The following is a 21036-nucleotide window of genomic DNA, read 5'->3' as shown; positions in this document are numbered from 1 at the left end:
CCAGCACATTCATGTTTTTTTCTTATCGATTCGTAACTCAACTAATGATTATTTTAGTAATTGATTATTCTGACAATTAAATGGATAAAAATATTGGCTCATTCTGCAGATTTTTCATATAACCACTTACGTAACTTTTTAAAAGTATGTATATTTATTTTACATATTTGTTAAAGCTGTCCCCGGGTTGCGACAGTACGTTATGAGAAAGATCCTTTAAAGGATCAATCTCCTCCACCGCCTGCGCAGCCACACAGAGGTTGATTGATAGCACTAAGACCCGCCTCCTGGCTCTGATTGGTTGTTTCTAGTTAGCACTGGGAGAAGACAGAGGAGCAAAGTTTCATAACAAACTGTCATCGCATGGTGACAGCTTTAACAAAAATGTAAAAAATATATTTTTTTATAAAAGTTACTGCAGCTGGAAGTCTTTTTTATGCAATACTAGAAATACATGAAAAAATGCAAATAAACAAATAATTGAATTAATATTTAAACATTGTATTCCATGAAATGCAATAGCAGCATTCCTTTAGAGTTAAAGGATGCAGCTAAAATAATATTTCCAACATCAACATGTAAAAAGCTCAGCCTTTTCTGCTTCACTTAACATCAATACACCGTAGGACTGATCTGTTGATTTATTTATTTTTACTAATTAATACGTTGACAGCAACAGTTCCTTATTAACAGAGGTTTTGGCAGAATTTGAACCAGGTGAAGCTAAAACTAAAACACTTGAGAAGTTCCGACCAGAACTTATTAAATAAATGTTTTTTTTTTATCTTAAATGAAAAATGTGTAGATTTTCTGTACAGTTTTGGGCTAATCACTTCTCTTCAGTAAATAACGTTCTTTTGAGTCTGTATACTCCACTTTCTACATTAGTTGACAATTATTTCAATAATCATCACGATTAATCATTTCAGCCCTAAACTCTATCTCTGTTCTCCAGTTATGTTCTCTTGTTGTATTTACTGCCAACTTTGTGTGGAGGATTTAAGTGAATCTTCTCCTGGACTCCATGCTTAGCGCCACTTACTGGTCTGGAGGAGTAAAATAGCGTTTTGGGGCGTTCCCTCTCTCTCTCTCTCTCTCTCTCTCTCACTCTCTGTGTCCATGTGGATAAAAACATTTCTGGAAGTTTGTGTACATGTGTTTTTAAAACCGATAACTGATTTAGGAAAAAAACAAAACAAAATCTTTTTGTGTTGTTCTTTACATCCTTAAGATCCAGAGAAATGCTGCACTAATAGAAGTATATTCAACTAATAAAATACAATGTTTTTAATTATCTACTAATTTCCCTCAAAATCCAGGAGCATAAGGGTGGATTTAGTTTTTCTTGTGATCTTTTATTCCCGAGGCTGTGACTGATTTCTTAGCTCCTCACACTTTTAGTTTTCTTCCTGTTTGACTCCATAGCAAAGGGAACAGATGGTCTAGGTGAGCCCAGAGGAGGTGAGGGGGCTCTGGGAGTGGAGGGGCTCCAGGCTGCAGCCCCCTTCACGCCTGCAGGTTAAGACGGGTTAAATTTAATCCTCTCCTCCTGTGATTCTGTCTGCGGGTAAAAACCTCGGCTCTTCCAATGCTCAGTTGGCGCAGAAAGCAACTTGTGAACTGTTTAGTTTTGTTCCAAAAAGAGGAAAATAATCTATTTAGGACTTAATGTTCCCTGTTGAAACCAGTGTCTTTAATGGATTTCATGGTTTTATTTCCTCAGTTGGGATGAAATGTCTGTCTGTGGAGAAGGACTTTCTTTATTTTTTGTGTTTTTAGTAGATGCTTCATATTGGGGTAAAATAATTTAGCTAAAATATTAGCATATTTGTGTCAACAAGTCATTATTTAGATTCCTATTTTCTCCTGCAATCCAAATCTGGATGAAGATATAAATCTGAAATGCAGCCTGAGGCAGAAAAAACAAGTTTCATGCCAAACCTGAGACGGCCGATTATTCCTTCTGCAAGGTTTCCTTTTCAATCATGAGATCTGATCGGTCTGATAAACTTTTTATCTTCACAATCATCAGGTTTCTGTAGCTTTTGTGTGCATGTTAGCATGGTGACATTAGCATTGGTTTTGAAGAGATGCTACAGTTGAGGTGCCGTTTGTAAAGTAACACAGTAAAATATGAACAGTAGTATTTTGGTTTTTAGCCTGTTGAGAAAAAACAAGATTAATTTTTCAAAGTCATATTTTCGCCATGGTATTCATACATTTATAAATGTCACATAGTTCCAAACTAAATATTTAATTCACTAGATAAATATTTCACTTGCAGATTAAATATTTAGTTGGGACGTTTGTTTGCCGGATCCAGAGCAAAATGTTTAGCTAAACTAAATGTTTGAATTTAGTTTGTTCAGTCTAGTTTGCTGAGACGATTGTTTTCTGGACAGGTATCCAGAAAACAAACAGAAATGCTGAAACACTGAGTTATTTTAAATCGCCCCATTTGTTCAGAGCTGAAATTGATTCATAATAACTAAATTAATTTAAACGTTTATTGTTTTGCCAAAGACAGGAGAAATCCTCCAACCGTTAAAATCTGATGCTACTCCATTTTAGTTTACATTTGATGAAGAAGGAAGTTGTGCTCAGCGTCTTCTTTAGGAGTTTTCATGCCGGCGCAGCGCCCCCACAGGCGAGGAGGGGAACAGGCTCTTCAAAAGGTTTGGATCGCTTGACGCTGTGCAGAGCGAAAACAAAACGCACAAGCTGAAAATGTAACAAATGTTTCAGCTTTCGTCCCCAGTCGAACAGAGTAAATCCAGTCATAGTCGATAAAGAGCAAATGAGTCTTATTTGCTGTTGCCATGTCCTGTAATTTCGCCTGTAACTCCGTGTGCAGTCATTTGGTTTTGTGTGATGCTTAACAAGCTGAGCTGATAACTTTCACACTCCCAGGCTCCTGGAATCAACTCAGATTTCATTGTCTGTGATATGTAATCCCTGGGTTTCCACTGTCTGTGTGAAAGTCTGAGTTTTCGATGGTTCTATTGTGTTCGCAGCCAGCAGGTTGGTTCAGTGCGACGAACCAGGTGTTTTGAATGTTTGTGACAGATGTTAGGACTCGGATTCAGCGCAGAAATCTGGAGGAATTCGCCGTGTTTGTGGACGAATGCCATCCCCTGCCTGTGCTGGTAGAGTAATGGTCTGGCTCTCCTTCCCTCATCACCTGAGAGAGAGAAGAAGAAACTTGTGCAACACATGTGCTGGAGCTCTTTTTCTCACGCTCCCACTTTGTCAAACAGTTTATTTTCAAACACACAGAGCTTCTTTTGGGAATGGATTTAGCCGACTTTCTGGCTTTTAACGTTTTCCTCTCTCTGTGTTTCCTCCCACCCATGGCTCTCCCAGACGCCCCGGTGGCAGAGCTACATGACCTGTTCTGCAAGAAGCTGCAGCAGTGCTGCGTGCTGTTTGACTTCCTGGACTGCGTGGCCGACCTGAAGGGGAAGGAGATCAAACGTGCGGCGCTTAACGAGCTGGTGGAGAGCGTGGCCACCAGCAGAGGAGTCCTCATCGAGCCTCTCTACCCAGAGGCCATAAAGATGGTAAGACTAGCAGGAAGGTCAAAGGTTGAATGAGTTGGGATGAGTTTAGTAGTTGTTGTTTTTCTAAATATATATTTATTAAACTTTTCAACATTTTTGTGTTTTGACACCACAGACAAAGCAAAACTTAAACGTTTGGGTCATAAACATAACTATGCTCAGATGTTTTTATCTCCATTTATTTCGATCAGGTTTTTAAAAACAAGAAAACAAGCAATCAGAGAAAACATGTGCATGGATAACCAAGAACAAAATGATTTGTTTTCCACTGTTTTTCTCTTTGAAAAGGAGCAGAAAGAAGTGAACACTTGTTTATTAATCCCACCCTTTATCTCAATTTTACTGACTCAATAATTATAAACATTTTTTTAAAATAAAACCATGTTATAATAGTCATGTGCTTGTTCAATAAACTGGGGCTAAAGAGCCAAAAAATACATTATACATATTACATAGACGAAATGGTTACAAACTAACTCATAACGAGACAATAAACTCTACGGATCATAATAATAACAATCATGACAACAACTGAACACAGAGCATTAGAATATTTACCAACTCCCTGCCAACAAATTATTCTTAATCTATGTTATATAGCAATAAATAAATGTAAAAAAACAGAGAAAGAGATATAAAAACTAACGATAATAAGATGGTTGTAACTGTAACTGGAGTCGTTTCTTTAGTTACAGTGATGATAAACATTTTCATGGTTGTTTGGATGTTTCATGCAGATCTGGAAAAACTTAAGAATCCACTGCACTGAACCCCATTGAAAAGCTCCAGGTTATTCCACCAAATATTGATTTCTGAACTCTTCCTGAGTTAAAACATCATATTGTTGTTTCTAAATTAATATTAACTTGTTTTCTTTGCATTATTTGAGGTCTGAAAGAACTGCATCTTTTTGTTATCCTGACCATTTCTCGTTTTCAGCAAATAAAAACAAACATTTTACTTGGAATCTCAGAAATATGTTGTCAATAGTTGTTAGAATAAAAAAACCCCACAATGTTCATTTTACTCAAACATAAACCTGTAAAGAGTAAAATCAGAGAAACTGATCATTCTAAGTGGTCTCCTAATTTTTTCCAGAGCTGTATTTTTTAATTCACTGTTCCCCTTAACTTGCCTCCTCCCTCCCTTATCCATGAATAGAAAAAGAAACAGCACTTAGTATCAGCATTGACTAGAACAAAACTATAATAACTGATAATATTACAATACAAAGGCTCTTGTAAGGAAATATTCTGTCCAACGTTTTCACTAAATCATCTTTATCATGCAGCCGACATGTCGGATAATCAAAGGGACATAAATTCAGGATAGCATCCTGCCTTTGTGTCTTGGAGGAAATTTTTCCACTTATCCGTTTAAGGAAGAGACATTTTCCTGCACACAAAGTTGACATTCTCTAAAGCGTGTAAAGGATGAGCTGCGCCACATAATCATGTTATTTTATGTTTTTTAAAATTATACTATAGATCCGTAACTCAACTAACCATTATTTTAGTAATTGATTATTCTATTGATTATTCTGACAATTAATTGATTAATTGGATAAAAATATTGCAGATTTTTTAATATAACTACTTAAAGCTCCAATATGTAATTTTTTAAAAGTATATATATATTTTTTACATATTTTCTAAAACCGTCTCCATGTCGTGTCGGTATGTTGTGAGACAGATAACCTGTCAAAAGATGAATCTCATCCACCTCCTCAGCAGCCACACAGAGGGTGATTAACAGCACTAAGACCCGCCTCCTGGCTCTGATTGGCTGTTTCTAGTTAGCACTGGGGCAATGCAGAGGAGCTCATTTCTTTCAACAAATATGTAGACAAATGTTTATTTATAAAAGTTACTGCAGCTTTAAGAAGAACTTCCCAAATTTCAGTTCAATTAACGAACGCCAACATTCCCAAAACTACAATTTGCAGCGGTGCCAGAATATTAAACGATCAAGCTGATGTGGAAATAGGTCAAAAGTGGATCGGGAACAAATTTAAAAAGACCTCCACGCGCTAATCTAACCTGCATGGCATCAAAAAAAAAAAAAAAGAGCATCTGGATGAACTGATAAGAGTGAGAATGGAGAGGATGGAGAGGAGAGCAGGAGCTAACAAAGAGGGAAGCATAAGTCTGCACACATGATGACAAGAAGAGGGATGGAAGGGAGAGATAAAGTGGAGCGTGCTGCAAAGAGTGGACAGCAGAGATCCCAGAGGAGCAGGAAAAGCCTGCAGCACATATATAGCTGCTTATGGCATTCAGCAGCTCTACCCAGAGGTGTGAAAATGGGGTGGAAGGAAAGTGGAGGAACAATCCAATGTGCCGCTTTCTGCTTAAGAAAAGTCTCAATAATAGCAACGTGAAAAAAGAAATTGCTCTTTTGCAAAAGTTGCAGGGATGGGCAGCACCTTAGAATTTGGTGCAGTGCAACAAAACACAGAGCAACCTGAAAATATGCTTCTACTGTTTAGAAGACATTAGAGTCAAACCTGCTCCTCTGCATGAACTAATGAAGCCTCAGGGTTAAAAAAAACCCAGATTATACGATACTTTAAAAGAAAAAGCAATCAGATTAGAGATCAGATCATGCATAGTGGTGGAAGCAATCTCCAGAATATTACCTTATTCAGCAGCTAAATACCCAGAAAACCACATGAAGCGAAAATAATGCGATAAAAAAACAGCCTCTTTTTAAACCAAACAAAGATTTAAACAGTGCCTTTAATGAGCAGTTAAAGCTGGCCGGTGCAGATGGATTTGCTGAATTAATGATGACTTAGTGAACAGTCGTTGCATGACTTATCAGTTCTTCCTTGAACACAGGCTGGCATCAGCATTAGAGATGACCAACACCGGCTGGAGTTGCTTGGAAACTGAAAACGGGGCTGAAGATAGATTTTTATTCTTACCTGCAATGCAACAGCTTCTTCGTCTGACAAAGCGTGTGCACTGCTGTCCGTTCAGCCCATCTGTTCGGTCCAGAGTGACACCAAAAGATGAAATCTGGAGCATTTTTGTTCAATGATTTAATTAAATCAATGTATTCCTGTAATTATCCGGGATCATTGTTAAAACTAAACTAATATGGTTTGAACTCTGGATTTCTGCAAATGAGAGAACAATTTGAAAACATTTGCTTCTTTCCACGAAGATTCTCTTGATAAACTGGTTATTAGAGAAAAAATGTCAACGTTTTCCTCCTTTTCAGCCTGGGCTGTTTCTAGTATAATGACTTAATCTCAATGTTTATTCGATTAATATCCTATGTTTATTTTTTTACATATAAAAGATGTAATAAATATATGTGATGGCTAAACGGACGACATTTAAATATTTAATATTTATTTATCTAATTAGGATGTTTAACTTTGACACAGATGACATCAAGTCTTTAAACCACAGTCAAATATTTTAGTTTTCTCAGTCAAATTCTCCTAAAATGCTATGAAAGTCAGATTTCCTCATTTCTGCTTCGCTGATCTCGTCCCTCCCATGTTTTCTTTTTTCCAGATCTCAGTAAACATCTTCCGCACGCTTCCTCCCAGTGAGAATCCAGAGTTTGACCCTGAGGAAGATGAGCCGACTCTCGAAGCCTCATGGCCACATCTGCAGGTACGCCATGTTCTCGCTGCGGCACAAATTGTATTTACCTCAGTGCTAAAAACAAAGTTTATCTGCAAAACATCCTGACTTTTTCAGTTTATACCCCCAGATGTTAGTGTTACAAAGTAAAATTAGCAGCTGAGCATCAGAATATACCTGCTGGATGTTGTTTGTCATTCATAAAGTAGGCGATCCCTGACATTAAATGCACTTTATGTCAAATTGATTTATTGCCTGAGAACTGGATCCTCTGGAGCTGAAGGTTGAATTTAATCAGCCATAATTTGAAACGTAGGATTATATTTCAGATCAGAAACAGTCTCTTTATATCCTTAGAAAGAAATGAGAGAATTTTAGGATGTTCCATATATTCTGTCATATTTTATCTTTTATAATCTGTTAACTTCTCATGAGAAAGTGATTCCGAAGACTGGACTCTGTCACGGATTAATATAAATAACTATAAAATGTATTTCTGGATTATGAGAAGCTCATTTATATTCCCTTTTCCCCAGCTGGTGTACGAGTTTTTCCTGAGATTCCTGGAGAGTCCGGACTTCCAGCCATCCATGGCTAAACGCTACATCGACCAGAAGTTTGTCCTGCAGGTAATCCCCTCCCATCCTCGTGTAACCCAGATTCACAGGATCCTGTTTCAGTGCCTCGCCAAAGTATTCGCATGACCGGCATCATGTTACAACCACAAACTTCAAAATGTTTTTTACTGGGATTTTGCAGATCACGCTAAAGCTGTTTTATGAACCTTTAAGCCAGTTGTGGACACTGATAGCTAAAATGTCAGCTATGCTAACCCTAAAGCTACACAAACACAGTATATCAGCACAAGCTAGGGCTAAAGCGCTATATCAATGCAGTATATTAGCAGAAGCTAATGCTAAAGTCCTATACTATCATAGTATATTAGCAGAAGCTAATGCTAAAGTGCTACACTATCATAGTATATTAGTGGAAGCTAGTGCTAAAGCGCTACACAAGTTTAATATTTCTAATGTGACAAAGTCTTAAAAACTTTAAGGGCTGTAAATACTTTTGCATAAATAAACACTTTAAAATATCCTAAAGACTTCTAAAAGTTAGTATTTTAAGTCTTTAATCATTTAGTACAATAACAGTTTTGCTGTTTGTCGTTGAAATCTCACAGTGCAGCAAAAAGCAATAATACTCCTGAAGAGTCGCTACTAGAGATAAGTGCGGGGTGTTTGTGGAATTATTGCAGTCGGTGAAGTTGCAGCTCTGCATATTTCGTGGCTGTAATTACATTACGTGTGTTTGCAGCTCCTGGAGCTGTTCGACAGCGAGGACCCCAGGGAGAGGGAGTACCTGAAGACCATCCTGCACCGCGTCTATGGAAAATTACTGGGCCTCCGAGCGTACATCCGCAAACAGATCAACAACATCTTCCTCAGGTACGACCTGGACTTAAAAAATAAAAATTAAGCCTCAATTTGCATTAAAAATTATTATTTTACAATAAATGGCAGCACTTTCCTTATAATAAACAGGCTAATGTTCTGAAAAAACTCTGAATAGTGTCAGCTTAATAATGCAGAGTTATTACAGAAAGGAAAAACTTGAAGGCTACTTTTAGTTTTGATGTTTCTAAGAATAGAAAAACAAAGGCTGCAGTCGTCCCGTGTTTTATTAAAACGGAAACCGTTGGAACTGCTGACTAATCAGTGGGATGTTATGCATGAAACCTTTGTTTTCTCATGAGAGTTAAATCATTGTGACCAGAAAAAAAAACTTCCTAAAGTACGTAATAATAAATATACCTGTATCTGATTCTGTGAAGTTTTAACCCTGCAAACCCAGACATAGAAAAACACGAAAGAAAAACAACAGTTCGGCCTCTTCTGTGGCTTTTTAAAAGGTTTTATGAATGCTTATTAAATATAACATAAAAATATTTTGCATTTTGCACAAGTGTTGCAAAAACATTTTCTACTAAATAAAATTCCAAAACTGATCAATTACGTTTGTGTCAAAAATCCATATCAAAATTCAACATTTGCACATTTTTTGGCTTTAAATTCAGATAGAGTAGTATTAAAACGGTGGGTCTTGAAGGGTTAATGACATTAAATTAATCAATGAAGCTTAAATTAAGTTAATCATTCATCCTTCTCATTATTTTTGTGACCGTTTTTCCCTTTCTTTTTAATATTTAGGTTCATTTATGAAACTGAGCACTTCAACGGAGTGGCAGAGCTGCTGGAAATCCTGGGCAGGTTCGTACGAGCAGAAACACCCAAACATGCCCTGAAACAGGAAAACGCATCATCAATAACCAGATGTTTGTGTTCATGACTGAGCTGCGGATGTTTTAGTTTCAGCCACTGCGGCAGCTGTTCCTTAACTGATTATCTTCTGATATTTTACTGAGAAATTAATTTAAATAGGGACAGGAACTGAGAGACATCCTCAACGAAGTGTTGTGAGTCATGTGGTTGTGTAACATCTTAAAATTGTCTCTAAGGAAACAAAATGAGCAAGACAGAGATGAAGCCAAACTGATAAACAAGTCGCATTTCCTCACACACACAGACCTATTAGATGTAGATGAATAGAGAGGGAGGACGCTGAGGCAGTAATAGGATCAAGGTGTTGCTATCTGGTTTGTTTTCTAACTTTGACCTTTCTGAAAAGCACAAACAGCTGATTGCTGGGTTTGAGATTTTTAGCATTTCTGAAAAGAACGACGGCTCTATAACTGAGCAAAGACAAAAAAGAAAAGAAAAGAAAACTAAAACTCCACTACAATCTCAAAATTATTTGAGCCATTTGTGAAAACACGGTAATTAGTTAAAGGTGTAGGTTTGGGATTTTTTAAAGTAAGCTGTTGTTAAAATCAGTTAATATTTTACCTGCAGTAAATTTCTCCCAATTTGGATCAATCTAGACCAGTTCATCCAGGAAGTTGAAATTAATAATTAGTTCTAAAACACATTTCTACCATCACAAAAAACTCTAATGTCAAAAATGTTGTTTGAGGAAAAAAATAAGTAATATTTAGATTCTATATTTTTGCTCAATGCTTTTTGTCATTCTCAGACCACTGTAGGTTAACTTCATTGTGGAATTCATTTTTTTTTATTTTGAAGGGCCTACTTTCTGTTGAGTAGCCAACGATTGCAGAACAGATTAGTACAGTTTTGACAATGTGGTCCATGTTTTGTTCCAAAAAGATGAATCTCTAAATGAAATCTGGACTTGTTGGCATGACTCTTCCATTCTCCAACGTTAGACTGTTTGGCCTGGACTCTACAGCAGAAAACTTAGCCGCTATTTATGGCTACTCGATAAAACCGTAAAAAACGAAAACAATTTAGCTCCAATAAAAATGTCCGCTTGCTTTTACTTTGACGCTGGGTAGAATAAATTTAAATTGCAAGTGAGCCAAAAACAATGTTAACCAGGACACTTATTGAGCTGTAAATATGAATGTACGAGTATGTAGATAGATTTATTCACGTTGCAAATGTAAAAAAAAATAATCTTTTTAATAATAGTTCATTTTCCTTTAATTGACCATGTTACAATTAAATTTGCAAGTATATTTACTGAGGTCAAAACCTCAAATACATCAAAACTGTTATACCAAACAAATTAAAAACTATTTAAGAGCATTTAGACTGGTTATTAAGTTCACACTGCTTAATAGTTTGAAATAATTTAAGAGGTATAAGACATTTTTTTAAAAACACATGAGCCTGTTTTCAAATACAAATCACAACCCCCCTTACAGGCGATGATTCAGTGATCAGAGAACTGACCTTTAAATTGAATAGTGAGTTGTGAGGAGAGAAAGGAAGGAGGAAGACGAGGATGAGTCCAAGGTGAGAGAAGAGGGATGCTTGTAGAGGAGGATGAGTGAGCGAGGAGTGAGTCAGAGGTGGGGGAAGAAGAAGAAGAAGAGCAGGAGAGAGAGAGAGGCTTGTATTCATGTTGTTGGTAACAGAGGTATTTATAGCTCCTCCCACACACAGATAGGGGGAGGAATCGACGGGCAAGAGAGGAGGCAAAACAAAAGAAAGAGAGAGGAAGAAGACAGATAATCATTCAGAAAAAAAGATGAGAGGAAGGCAGAATTCACATGAGAGCAGCAGCAGCATGAAGCAGACTGAGACGCAGCCAGAGACAAAGTCCGACCGGCAGGTAGACGAGCATAAATCATCTTTACAAACATCCAAACGGCTCAGAGGCTGTCACACTTTCCAAGTTTGGTTCCCACTCTCCTGCTGCTCAGAGCCGCAGTTCAGTCAGAAACTACGACGCATCGACCAGACAAACAGGGATGTTGGCGGAGAATTACGCTGCAAAAACTAAATCTTAACAAGTATTCTGGTCCAGTTTATAGAGCAAATATCTTGGTAGAGTTCAAATAAGAAAAAACTAACTTAGAAGTAACTTTTCAGCTTGTAATAGGTCAATAATCCCTTAATATTGATGGAAAAGTACAATTATGAGTGGAACAAGACATGTTTCCCATAGTACAAGTTAAAATTATTTCACTTATAACTAGAACTTTTTCATCAATATTAAGAAATCATTGACTTAAAGCAAGCCTTGCTGAAAGTTAGTTTTGTCCTATTTCAAGTGTAGTAGGATATTTGCACAAGAAACTGGATTAAATATACTTGGTAAGAGTTTGTGTTTTTGCAGTGTAGACAAGGTTTTATCAGTTTTCACATCGTCACTGCTGAGAATTACATCGTTAATCCATTAACAATGCAGCAGCCTTTCCGAGGTAATGGACTGAAAAATGCTGCAACACGAGATCATGGCTCATCCTCATAACTGAGGACTGTCTCAAAAGCTACTTCAGATTATTCACAGTTGATCTACCTTTTTTTTTGTTGACTAAAAACCTAGAAGAGTCACAAAATTAAAATGAAAATAAAAAAAAGTAAATGGATAGTTTAACAGTTAAATACAGACTGAATTGCTTCTCAGTTAAGTAAAAACAAACAGCTAACGTGATGTGGCTGTAAAAAATGACATTTTAATTCATTTTTTACAGCCACATAAAACTTTTCAAACAGATGCCAATAAGGATTCTATTTAAAATTAGCCAAAGCTGTAAGAATAACTGCAGATGTCAGTAGTGATGCCACATTTTATCTTTAGTTTGAGTAGAAATTTGCTCTCTTGCTCCTAACTAAGTAAAACAAATATCTTTCTAAACTGTTTCTGTGAAATTTGGAAATGAAATTATGCCTTCATCAAATCAGTGTTGTTCCAAATTATCTCAATATTTCTTTGATGTCCATCAAAGAAAAAAGAAACTGTCGATTTTAACTTATTTCTTACCATGTGAACAGAAAATAATGTGAGGAAAAAAATGAATAATTCTTGTTTTTTGTGTGTGTGTTTCAGCATCATAAATGGCTTCGCGCTGCCGCTGAAAGCTGAACACAAGCAGTTCCTGGTGCGGGTCCTCATCCCGCTACATACAGCAAAATCCCTCTCCATCTTCCATGCACAGGTCAGTGACTAACCTCAGCACAACAACATCCAGCCGCCGGCTACACCTGCTTGTCCTTACAGCGGTCACTGAGGGGCGGGGCGGGGTGCAACCGCAACCGGTCCCCAAACAACCACACACACAAAAACACAAGGACAATTCAGAGAGACCGATAAACAGTCATCTGGAAAAGATCCACACACGAGAGACACGCAGAAGAAGGTGCTCAATTTGGGCTACAAACAAAACAAACTAACACTGTGCATCACTCTGAACACACCATGCTGACACTAAAACACAGCACTGGCAGCGTCAACGATGAGTAGAGCTACATTCAAGGCAAACCTGGAAGAAAACCTGCTAGAAGAGTTAAATACTTATTTGCAAACGTTTCCTAAAACCACGTTTTGCTTTACTTTGCTACTTTATGTTGCTCTATCCCAATAAAATACACTGGTTTGTATATATTGTAATAATCCAAGTGCTGCTTTACAAAACTCCAGAGGAAATGTTGCAGTTATACACACAGCAATGAGCAACATCTAAAAACACACAAATATCAGCGAAGGCTATAAACAAACAGCAGAGAGCAAAGTAAGAGAATCAGCCTGAACCTCTCCTGCAACGTGTCACGTTCTCCACTAGGAGGCAGGACTGCGTCGCAGATAATCGAGACGGCTCACCTTTTGGTGTGTGTGTTTGTGTTTAGGCAGTCACAATATTTGATGACACAGATGGCAGGCTGTCTGTCTGTTTGTGCGTTTTATTTGCGTCCCACATTATTTGCTGCTACAGAGGGTACAGCTTGTTCTGCACCGGCACGTCAGCGGCTCTTGTGTTTGTGCATTCTGGGTCTCGGCGCCGCCGTGCCCTACATTCCTTCGCTCCCCCCGCAGTTCACACACATGCATTATTAAGTCACTCACGCAAACAACTGGCTTTGATGGGGTCGAGGGGGGGGACACGGGAGCACGACTGACCCACTTCTGGGTGGAAATGTCAGAATATGACAACCCTGCAGAAAATTTAAATAACTGTACAGTTTTCTTAACTGTGTGGAGTATATATATATCCCTCTCTCGTGTGTCAGAGGTCAAAACAAAAGCTTCCAAAACAACCTAAACTAAAAAAAACAAACAAAAAAAAACCTATATGTTGAAAACCTTAACATATTTTTTCCTTTCCAACAGCTCAAGTTGGTTGTTTGCTAAGATAATAAAACAACAAATAAGTGTTACAATCCACAAAAAAACATTTGTCAGAATAAAAAATGTATTTAAAGTTCAGCCTGTTGGAGATATTGTGCTGGGAAAAGTAATTTCCCCCTCAGATTTCTTCTAGTTTTGCTTCTTTGTCGTATTCATTGTTTTAAGTCTTCAGATAATGTGCATGACCCGCAAAAATAAGCTGAATAAAAACAAACTGCAGTTTTCAAATTATTATTACATTTATTAAAAAATAGCTGCAGTTCCAACACTTTGGCTTTGTTACCATTTCCAGATACATTAAAGAGTTTGTATCTGTTACTGAATGTCTTCAGGTCTGGACAGGGAGTTTTGGTTTTTTTGAGATCTTTTAGCCTACTTCATGTTGTCGGACAGGTCCTGTTTTAGCTATTTCTATGTTCCTGGCATAAATCAGCCTAGATGTGGCCGGTGAAACGGATGTTATTTGTCGGTTTAACATGGAGAGAATTGATAGTTTTGCTAACTTTGAAAACGGTTAGCACAGTTAATTTTTACGGATAAAGTCTGAAGCGTTAATTTACTTTGCTGTTTTATAAACCTTCACCTAAATAAAGTTTGATTTCTGCATTAAAGTTGTGCTCATGGACTGTTAAGGATTCTTCAAGTAGACGTTTGTATTCATGCTCTTATTTTGAAGGGGGTGAAGGCCATTTCCGCAGCAGTTCAGTTTCCTCTCCTTACGTTCGCCACCTGTGATAGAGTCAGTGGTGGAGAAAGTACTCAAAAAATTTACTTAAGTAAAAGTACAAATACACAGACAAAAATGTACTTAAGTAAAAGTCAAAGTACCACATTAACATTTTACTTAAGTAAAAGTAAAAAAGTCCTGGCTTTTAAAAATACTTAAGTATTAAAAGTAAAAGTACTTGCTGAATGCATTGCCTAATCACTAATATCATTAAGTGTACCAATCGTATTTAATTTTAGTACATCAGAAATGTGCCATTTTAATGAACAAAGCCACAGATAAAGCATGTTTTTATTGAGTTTACTCTGTAACATAGTTTAGACTTAGATATGTGATTCTATGCATCATAATTTCAGGGATGGAAACATCTCGTCTCCTGTCCTAACATAACATGAACTTCACTTTTTTTGCCACACATTTATTTTGAAAGAAATCCAACTGGCAGAGGAGGACATGGAACCAAGGAGCCACGTAGCAGAGTTGTAGTCTAGACCACCGAACCCAAGACCAAATCAAAACCAGTACCCCATGCTGCATGACAATAAAATTAAGTGCACCTATCAAAATTGCTTCTCAAATTGATCTGAAAGATTCACTTTCCCATAAAAACACCTAGATATTAAATACTTAGAGCTGAAATAAATTTAACCAGTGACAATTCAAACTCTTCTTCATTCTGTTTTGGTTTCATCTATGTGCCACAATACACAGAGGTCTCCTGCCATCCCTAAAAAAATAACACCCTGGGCAGTTGCCCATATTGCCAATGTCAGAAATAATAATTGTCTGCACCATTAAACATAGCAATTAACAACGCTCAACTATGAACACTGTCCAAGGCCCAATAAGCAAGAAGTAACCAAGCAGGAGGAGCATCGTGACTGTTCTCATCCTCCCTCCTGCTGCAACGTCTGCCACCATGACAGGTGACGAAAACAAAGAGAAATGAGCATGCTCTGTGTTCCTACGTTCTTGTTTTATTTATTCGCCAATTAAATATAAAGTAAAATAGCTACTGCAGTGTACGCAGAGCATTACAAGAACAAAGAATGGCTCTCAGTGAGGCTTCAGCACTATAGGACTTGGTCAAGATCCGTCCAGAAGAATCGGATCGTTCCTGAATGTCATATGACTATATTGCACACTTTGGTCACAGCGTTGTCCCATATATGCAACACCTCAGTCAACACTTCCACACAGTAATTCAGTGCATGAGTGACAACTTTTTTTCATCGCAGATGCAACATGTGTCTCAGTACAGCTCGCTTTGCTAGCATCACGTCCACGGAGCTTACCTTTCTTTAAGCTAAGTGACGCTAAAAGTTGGACGAAGTCCCATCGTCTGTGAAAGCGAAGCGCTTCTGATTTTACATGTCGCCATATCTTATGATTTATGCAGCGCTATTATATTACTGACGCTCAGAGGAAACCACTGCGCATGTCTGGAGCTCCGCGTGCGAGTAAAGGTGGAGCCGATGGRTGACAACAGACACAAAGTCACGTTATTGCTTGGATTTTACGGCGCCACCTTAAATCCCTGAACTTCACATTTWAACGGACAAAAAGCGCAACGCGACTTGGATGTAACGAGTAACGCGACAGTTTGTAGAAATGTAGTGAAGTAGAAAGTACAGATACTTACTGTAAAATGTAGTGGAGTAAAAGTAGAAAGTAYCCATTATTAAATCTACTTAAGTAAAGTACAGATACACGAAAATTGTACTTAAGTACAGTAACGAAGTACTTGTACTTCGTTACTTCCCACCACTGGATAGAGTACAGCAAGTTACGTTTCTTCTGTACCTGTAACACATGTTGTCATTGACACATGGGGTGCATATCAACATGGCTGAATTTAGAGCGTTAGCATTAGCTTCTAGCATTAGTGTAGCTGAAGTTATGACTAGTGCTTCAGGGTTAACGCAACTAACTTTTTAGCTAGCGGTGCTTTTATAACTTAATAAAACCTTTGTTTTTAAACTCCTTTTTAATTTACTCTGCGTGTCTTTGTTCTGATGTGAAATTAGTTTATCTAAAACATTAAAGTGTGAAAAAAGAAGAAATGCTTTTTCATAACTCTGCACTTTACAGAACATTGAGCCACGCTTGCCTCCTTCTTCTTAGAAACGGATTCTTTAGAAGTCAACACCGGATCGTTTCAGAAATATTTCTACTGTATGTGAGCTTAGTATGGGTGGAATCCTCACTTTAGCACCTGTAAAAGACTGAAAGGTCATAATCCGTAGCCAAACAATGACTCCTGCCCCCACCAAGCCCAACCTGACAACAGACTCCAACATATTTACCCCAACCAGTTCCTCTAATGCCTCTCTAATGCTTGTAATAGTTTCACCTCTCAGCAGCAGGATTTGGTTTCATCTTTTTCTTTCTGCTTTTCTTTGTGCTTAAGCTTAACATGTCTGTTTCCACACAAGTTTTTTTGTATCCCTCTCCGTCCTTAACTGTACCTCTGTAAGGATGAGGAAGAACATCGTCTCAACCTGACAACACAAACTCAGTCTGCAGTAACCACAACCCATATGTAACCCAAATGAACAAAAAAAATGGTTTGATTGAACCTGCAACACAATAAGGAGGAGAGAGAATAGAGGTCTAAACTCTGTTTAACATTTGGCCTGAAGGGACTTTATGTGTGTGACATCACTCGTTCCGAAGTAAACACGCGCCCACTCACCACAGCAACCGGCCTGGGTGGAGGGGGCAACCGCAAAACACACACACACACACACACGCACACGCACACACACACACACACACACACACACACACACACACACACACACACACACACACACACACACACACACACACACACACACGCACACACACACACACACACACACACTGAATAATAGAGACTGGTCTCTGCGTAAGTGAGCGCAGACGAGAGCTGATGTAGTCCTACTCACTCAAACAGGGTCGGAAAACCCGTCGTTCCGACCTTCAGCGGTTCCTGAGGGATAAGAGCCTCGTCTCTCTGACGGCTGTAGGAGAATTTTCTCTCCAGTATTACGTGTACATATATGTCCAAACAAAAAGGCCACAATATTATTTGTGCATCTTTACGTGAGTAACAAAATAATACTGCAAAAACACACAATCTTGCCAAGTATTTTTGGCCTAATCTCTAAGGCAAATTTCTTAGAAAACTTGAAATGCATAGTTTCCACAAGTCTGGATTGGAAGTGATCCACTCCACTGAACCGCCATCTTGGTAGGCAAGCGCAGCGGAAAGCATAGACTAACCATAGCTTCAAGACCAACAAAATGAAAGTGGAAACTGTAATTGAGTAATAGTTGCAATAGATGAAGAAGACCAGAGCTGTAGGATGATGTCTCTCATCCCCTCTCCTGTGTGGTGGACAGCCTGAGGAGCAGATGCAGATTACTACATCCTAGATATGCTGAGGAACGCTACAGAAAGGCCTGAGTCCATCAGACTTTATAACACACACAGAGTCTCCAGAGCTGTGCATTTTAAATGTTGAATATATATTTAACAATATACTGAGCGACGTGTGTGTGTCCATAAGGCTGTCACTGCTACTTATTTAATGCATGTTTATTATTATTTCTACTTTATTTATAATGATGAAGTATGATTACCTTATTATCTATCTTACACGGTTTATAAATTAGATAGGAACGAGGCGAGAGTTAGTTCTAAGCTTGTGGCTTCTTTACTGTTGTCATAGCAACTCCATGACAGTTGGTCACGGCTGTATCAACATGGCTGTCAGTTACAAACCTGGCAAGTGTAACATCACATGAGAACTATGTGTAATCCAGAGAAAAGAAACACTTTTCAGTGCGTACTAAGAGATTCACATCAGTTTTGCAAATTTGCATCAACAACCCTGATGAACCACAAAAATCTGGGGCCTAGCACCAAAGCTTGTGGGACTCCACACGACACATTTTTCATTATTTATTTGGAAAGACTGAAAACTTAATCAGACTCATCACTAAAATGAATCTTCCTTATTTCTCATCAGTAATCTATGACCTGATATATTATCTGTTCTTTATTTCAAACCAAAGTGCTTCTGTCGTTGCAGCTAGCGTACTGTGTGGTGCAGTTCATGGAGAAAGACGCTACAGTGACCGAATACGTAAGACAACAACTCAATAAACACAAATAAAGTGTTTAATTCAGAGTGAGAAGAGTGAGACATTGGAAAAGTGTAACGCATATGGAAAACAAGATATTTTAGCCTTGTGGGGCCTAAAATTTTGTCATGTGATCACATTACCCCTACTCTCAGGAACATTATTGATAATAAAATGAATGTTTGTGCCTTCATACCAACTAGAACGAATGTCTGGAAAGCTAAATTCTTAACTTTTAAAGATACATATATCTAATTTGAGTGTTATGAATACAGATGTATCATTTGCACTGTTTTTGTTCTGCAGATCATCAGGGGGTTGCTTAAGTACTGGCCCAAAACCTGCACCCAGAAAGAGGTAAAGAAGACACCAGCTGATTTATCTTTCCTCCTCCTCCTGTGTCATAAAATAAAAACGTATCTGTGATTTTAGGTGATGTTCCTGGGGGAGATTGAGGAGATACTGGATGTGATAGAGCCGTCGCAGTTCATCCGGATCCAGGAGCCTCTCTTTAGGCAGATAGCAGCCTGTATCTCCAGCCCTCACTTTCAGGTGATGAACGAGCAGCAAACCGGAGAAACAAAATACAACACCCACAGAAATCACACTCACACAGCAAAAAAAAAAAAAAGATGTTTCTGGGGAGTTTAGGAAGCTACAGTAATCGTACGATCTAGAGATAAGACTCTGCTGCTCTGTGTGTTTCAGGTAGCGGAGCGCGCTCTTTACTTCTGGAACAACGAGTACATCCTCAGCCTGATAGAGGAGAACTGTCAAGTCATCCTGCCGCTGGTGTTCGCCACGCTCTACAGAGTCTCCAAGGAGCACTGGAACCAGTACGGCCACACAGACACGCCGCGCAACTTCATCTATGGAGTTCTGCTTAGAGATTAAACGAGACATGTCAACGTCAAATCTGTTGTCAAATATAAAGGGTATATTAGAAAAGAGAGTAAGGGTCACTAAAAAAAATTACTTTTCTTTTTCTGGAATTCTGATAAAGACAACATTTAAAAATTCTACTTTGTTTTAATCTCAGAATTTTAACATTAATGTCAGATTTTAAATTCAGATTATTTTTTTTAATTCTGATTTTCTTTTCAGAATTTTTTGTTTTTTTTATGAATTCTTGTGAAGTATAATCTCAGAATTTTAACTTCAAACTCAGAATTCAGATATTTTCCTCAGTAAAACAAAAAACAATTGTGACTGTTTCAACATTCTGAGAAAAAAGTTTGAATTGTATTTTTATTCCCATGTATTGGTGCAAACTCTATTCACATCTATTGATGCCAATAGAAGAAAATAGAGAAGGAGTAAATTTCCACCAGAAAACTCAGAAATGTTGAGAGTAATCAGAAATTTTCTAGAAAACATCTTAAAAGATAAAAAAAACAAAAAACATTTTCGCAAAAATTTACTCCACATTATTTCTATCTATAATGTTCTAAATACACCATTGTAGAATTGTGACTTAAATGTTAGAATTCAGTTTTTTTTTCTTAATCTCAAAAATTTGACTTCCCAAAATTCTTTTTTTTTTTAAATATGTTGAAAATTGATTTTTTTTTTCCAGTGGCCCTAATCCTCTTCTGTAGGCAAAGAATGATTTCAGTAAGAATAAATAAACTTTAAGTTGACCAACATGCTTAAATACCCTCAAACTTTGATTTTTAGCTCAAAATACAATTTAAACAAACCCAGACAATTTGTAACACTAAAAGAATTATTTAAGGATTATTGAATTATTTAAGAATTATTATTGTTAAATTTATCAAATTAAACAGCGTATTCATCCTTTGTGAGTTGTCAGTGTTGACAAGTAACTTTTGTGTCATGTAAGTTCAGTTCACACAGAATAAAAGTGAATTAGTGAACTATTAAAAATTAAGAGTGAAACTGCTGTGAGATGAACTGATCACATTCATTCATCATATTTTTATGCTGCACAAGTTATTAAATGTTGATGGGGGGTGTCAGTCTCTATTTGCATTTTAATCTCAACATTTTGATTAATTCAGATTGTCCATTTTGTCCTAAAACGTGAATATTTTCAAAGTGTTTCTGTTCTCCTGCAGAACCATCGTGTCTCTGATCTACAACGTGCTGAAGACCTTCATGGAGATGAACAGCAAACTGTTTGATGACCTCACTGCCTCCTACAAAGTGGAGAAACAGAAGTGAGTATGACTCACCGTCGTGTTGTGTTCAGCGACAGAACGAAACAGGAGTCATTTTTAAATCAGCTCTTGTTCCATTATCTGTCCAGTGAGATGGTAATCCAGAGGTTAGTGTGGTTAACGTC

At 37.7% G+C, this 21036-nt stretch overlaps 1 protein-coding gene and 1 long non-coding RNA gene across 2 annotated transcripts in view; one reads left to right on the top strand and one right to left on the bottom strand.

The window, feature by feature from the left end:
* The window catches only part of LOC103480753 (uncharacterized), a 51205-nt gene that overhangs the window by 17606 nt on the left and 12563 nt on the right, over positions 1 to 21036 (bottom strand). The gene's annotated exons all lie outside the window — the stretch shown is intronic.
* Positions 1 to 21036, top strand: part of ppp2r5b (protein phosphatase 2, regulatory subunit B', beta) — a 47536-nt gene that overhangs the window by 19007 nt on the left and 7493 nt on the right. Inside the window, exons 2-12 of the mRNA XM_008435916.2 lie at positions 3364 to 3560; positions 7088 to 7189; positions 7696 to 7788; positions 8477 to 8607; positions 9370 to 9429; positions 12578 to 12686; positions 18680 to 18733; positions 19038 to 19088; positions 19164 to 19283; positions 19440 to 19567; positions 20810 to 20911. Coding sequence (XP_008434138.1) covers positions 3364 to 3560; positions 7088 to 7189; positions 7696 to 7788; positions 8477 to 8607; positions 9370 to 9429; positions 12578 to 12686; positions 18680 to 18733; positions 19038 to 19088; positions 19164 to 19283; positions 19440 to 19567; positions 20810 to 20911 — 1147 coding nt within the window. The remainder of the gene's footprint in view (positions 1 to 3363; positions 3561 to 7087; positions 7190 to 7695; positions 7789 to 8476; positions 8608 to 9369; positions 9430 to 12577; positions 12687 to 18679; positions 18734 to 19037; positions 19089 to 19163; positions 19284 to 19439; positions 19568 to 20809; positions 20912 to 21036) is intronic.

This window comes from Poecilia reticulata, linkage group LG18 (genome assembly GCF_000633615.1).
Source record: "Poecilia reticulata strain Guanapo linkage group LG18, Guppy_female_1.0+MT, whole genome shotgun sequence".
NCBI classification, from domain to species: domain Eukaryota; kingdom Metazoa; phylum Chordata; class Actinopteri; order Cyprinodontiformes; family Poeciliidae; genus Poecilia; species Poecilia reticulata.
This window is presented reverse-complemented; position numbering and strand designations above follow the sequence as displayed.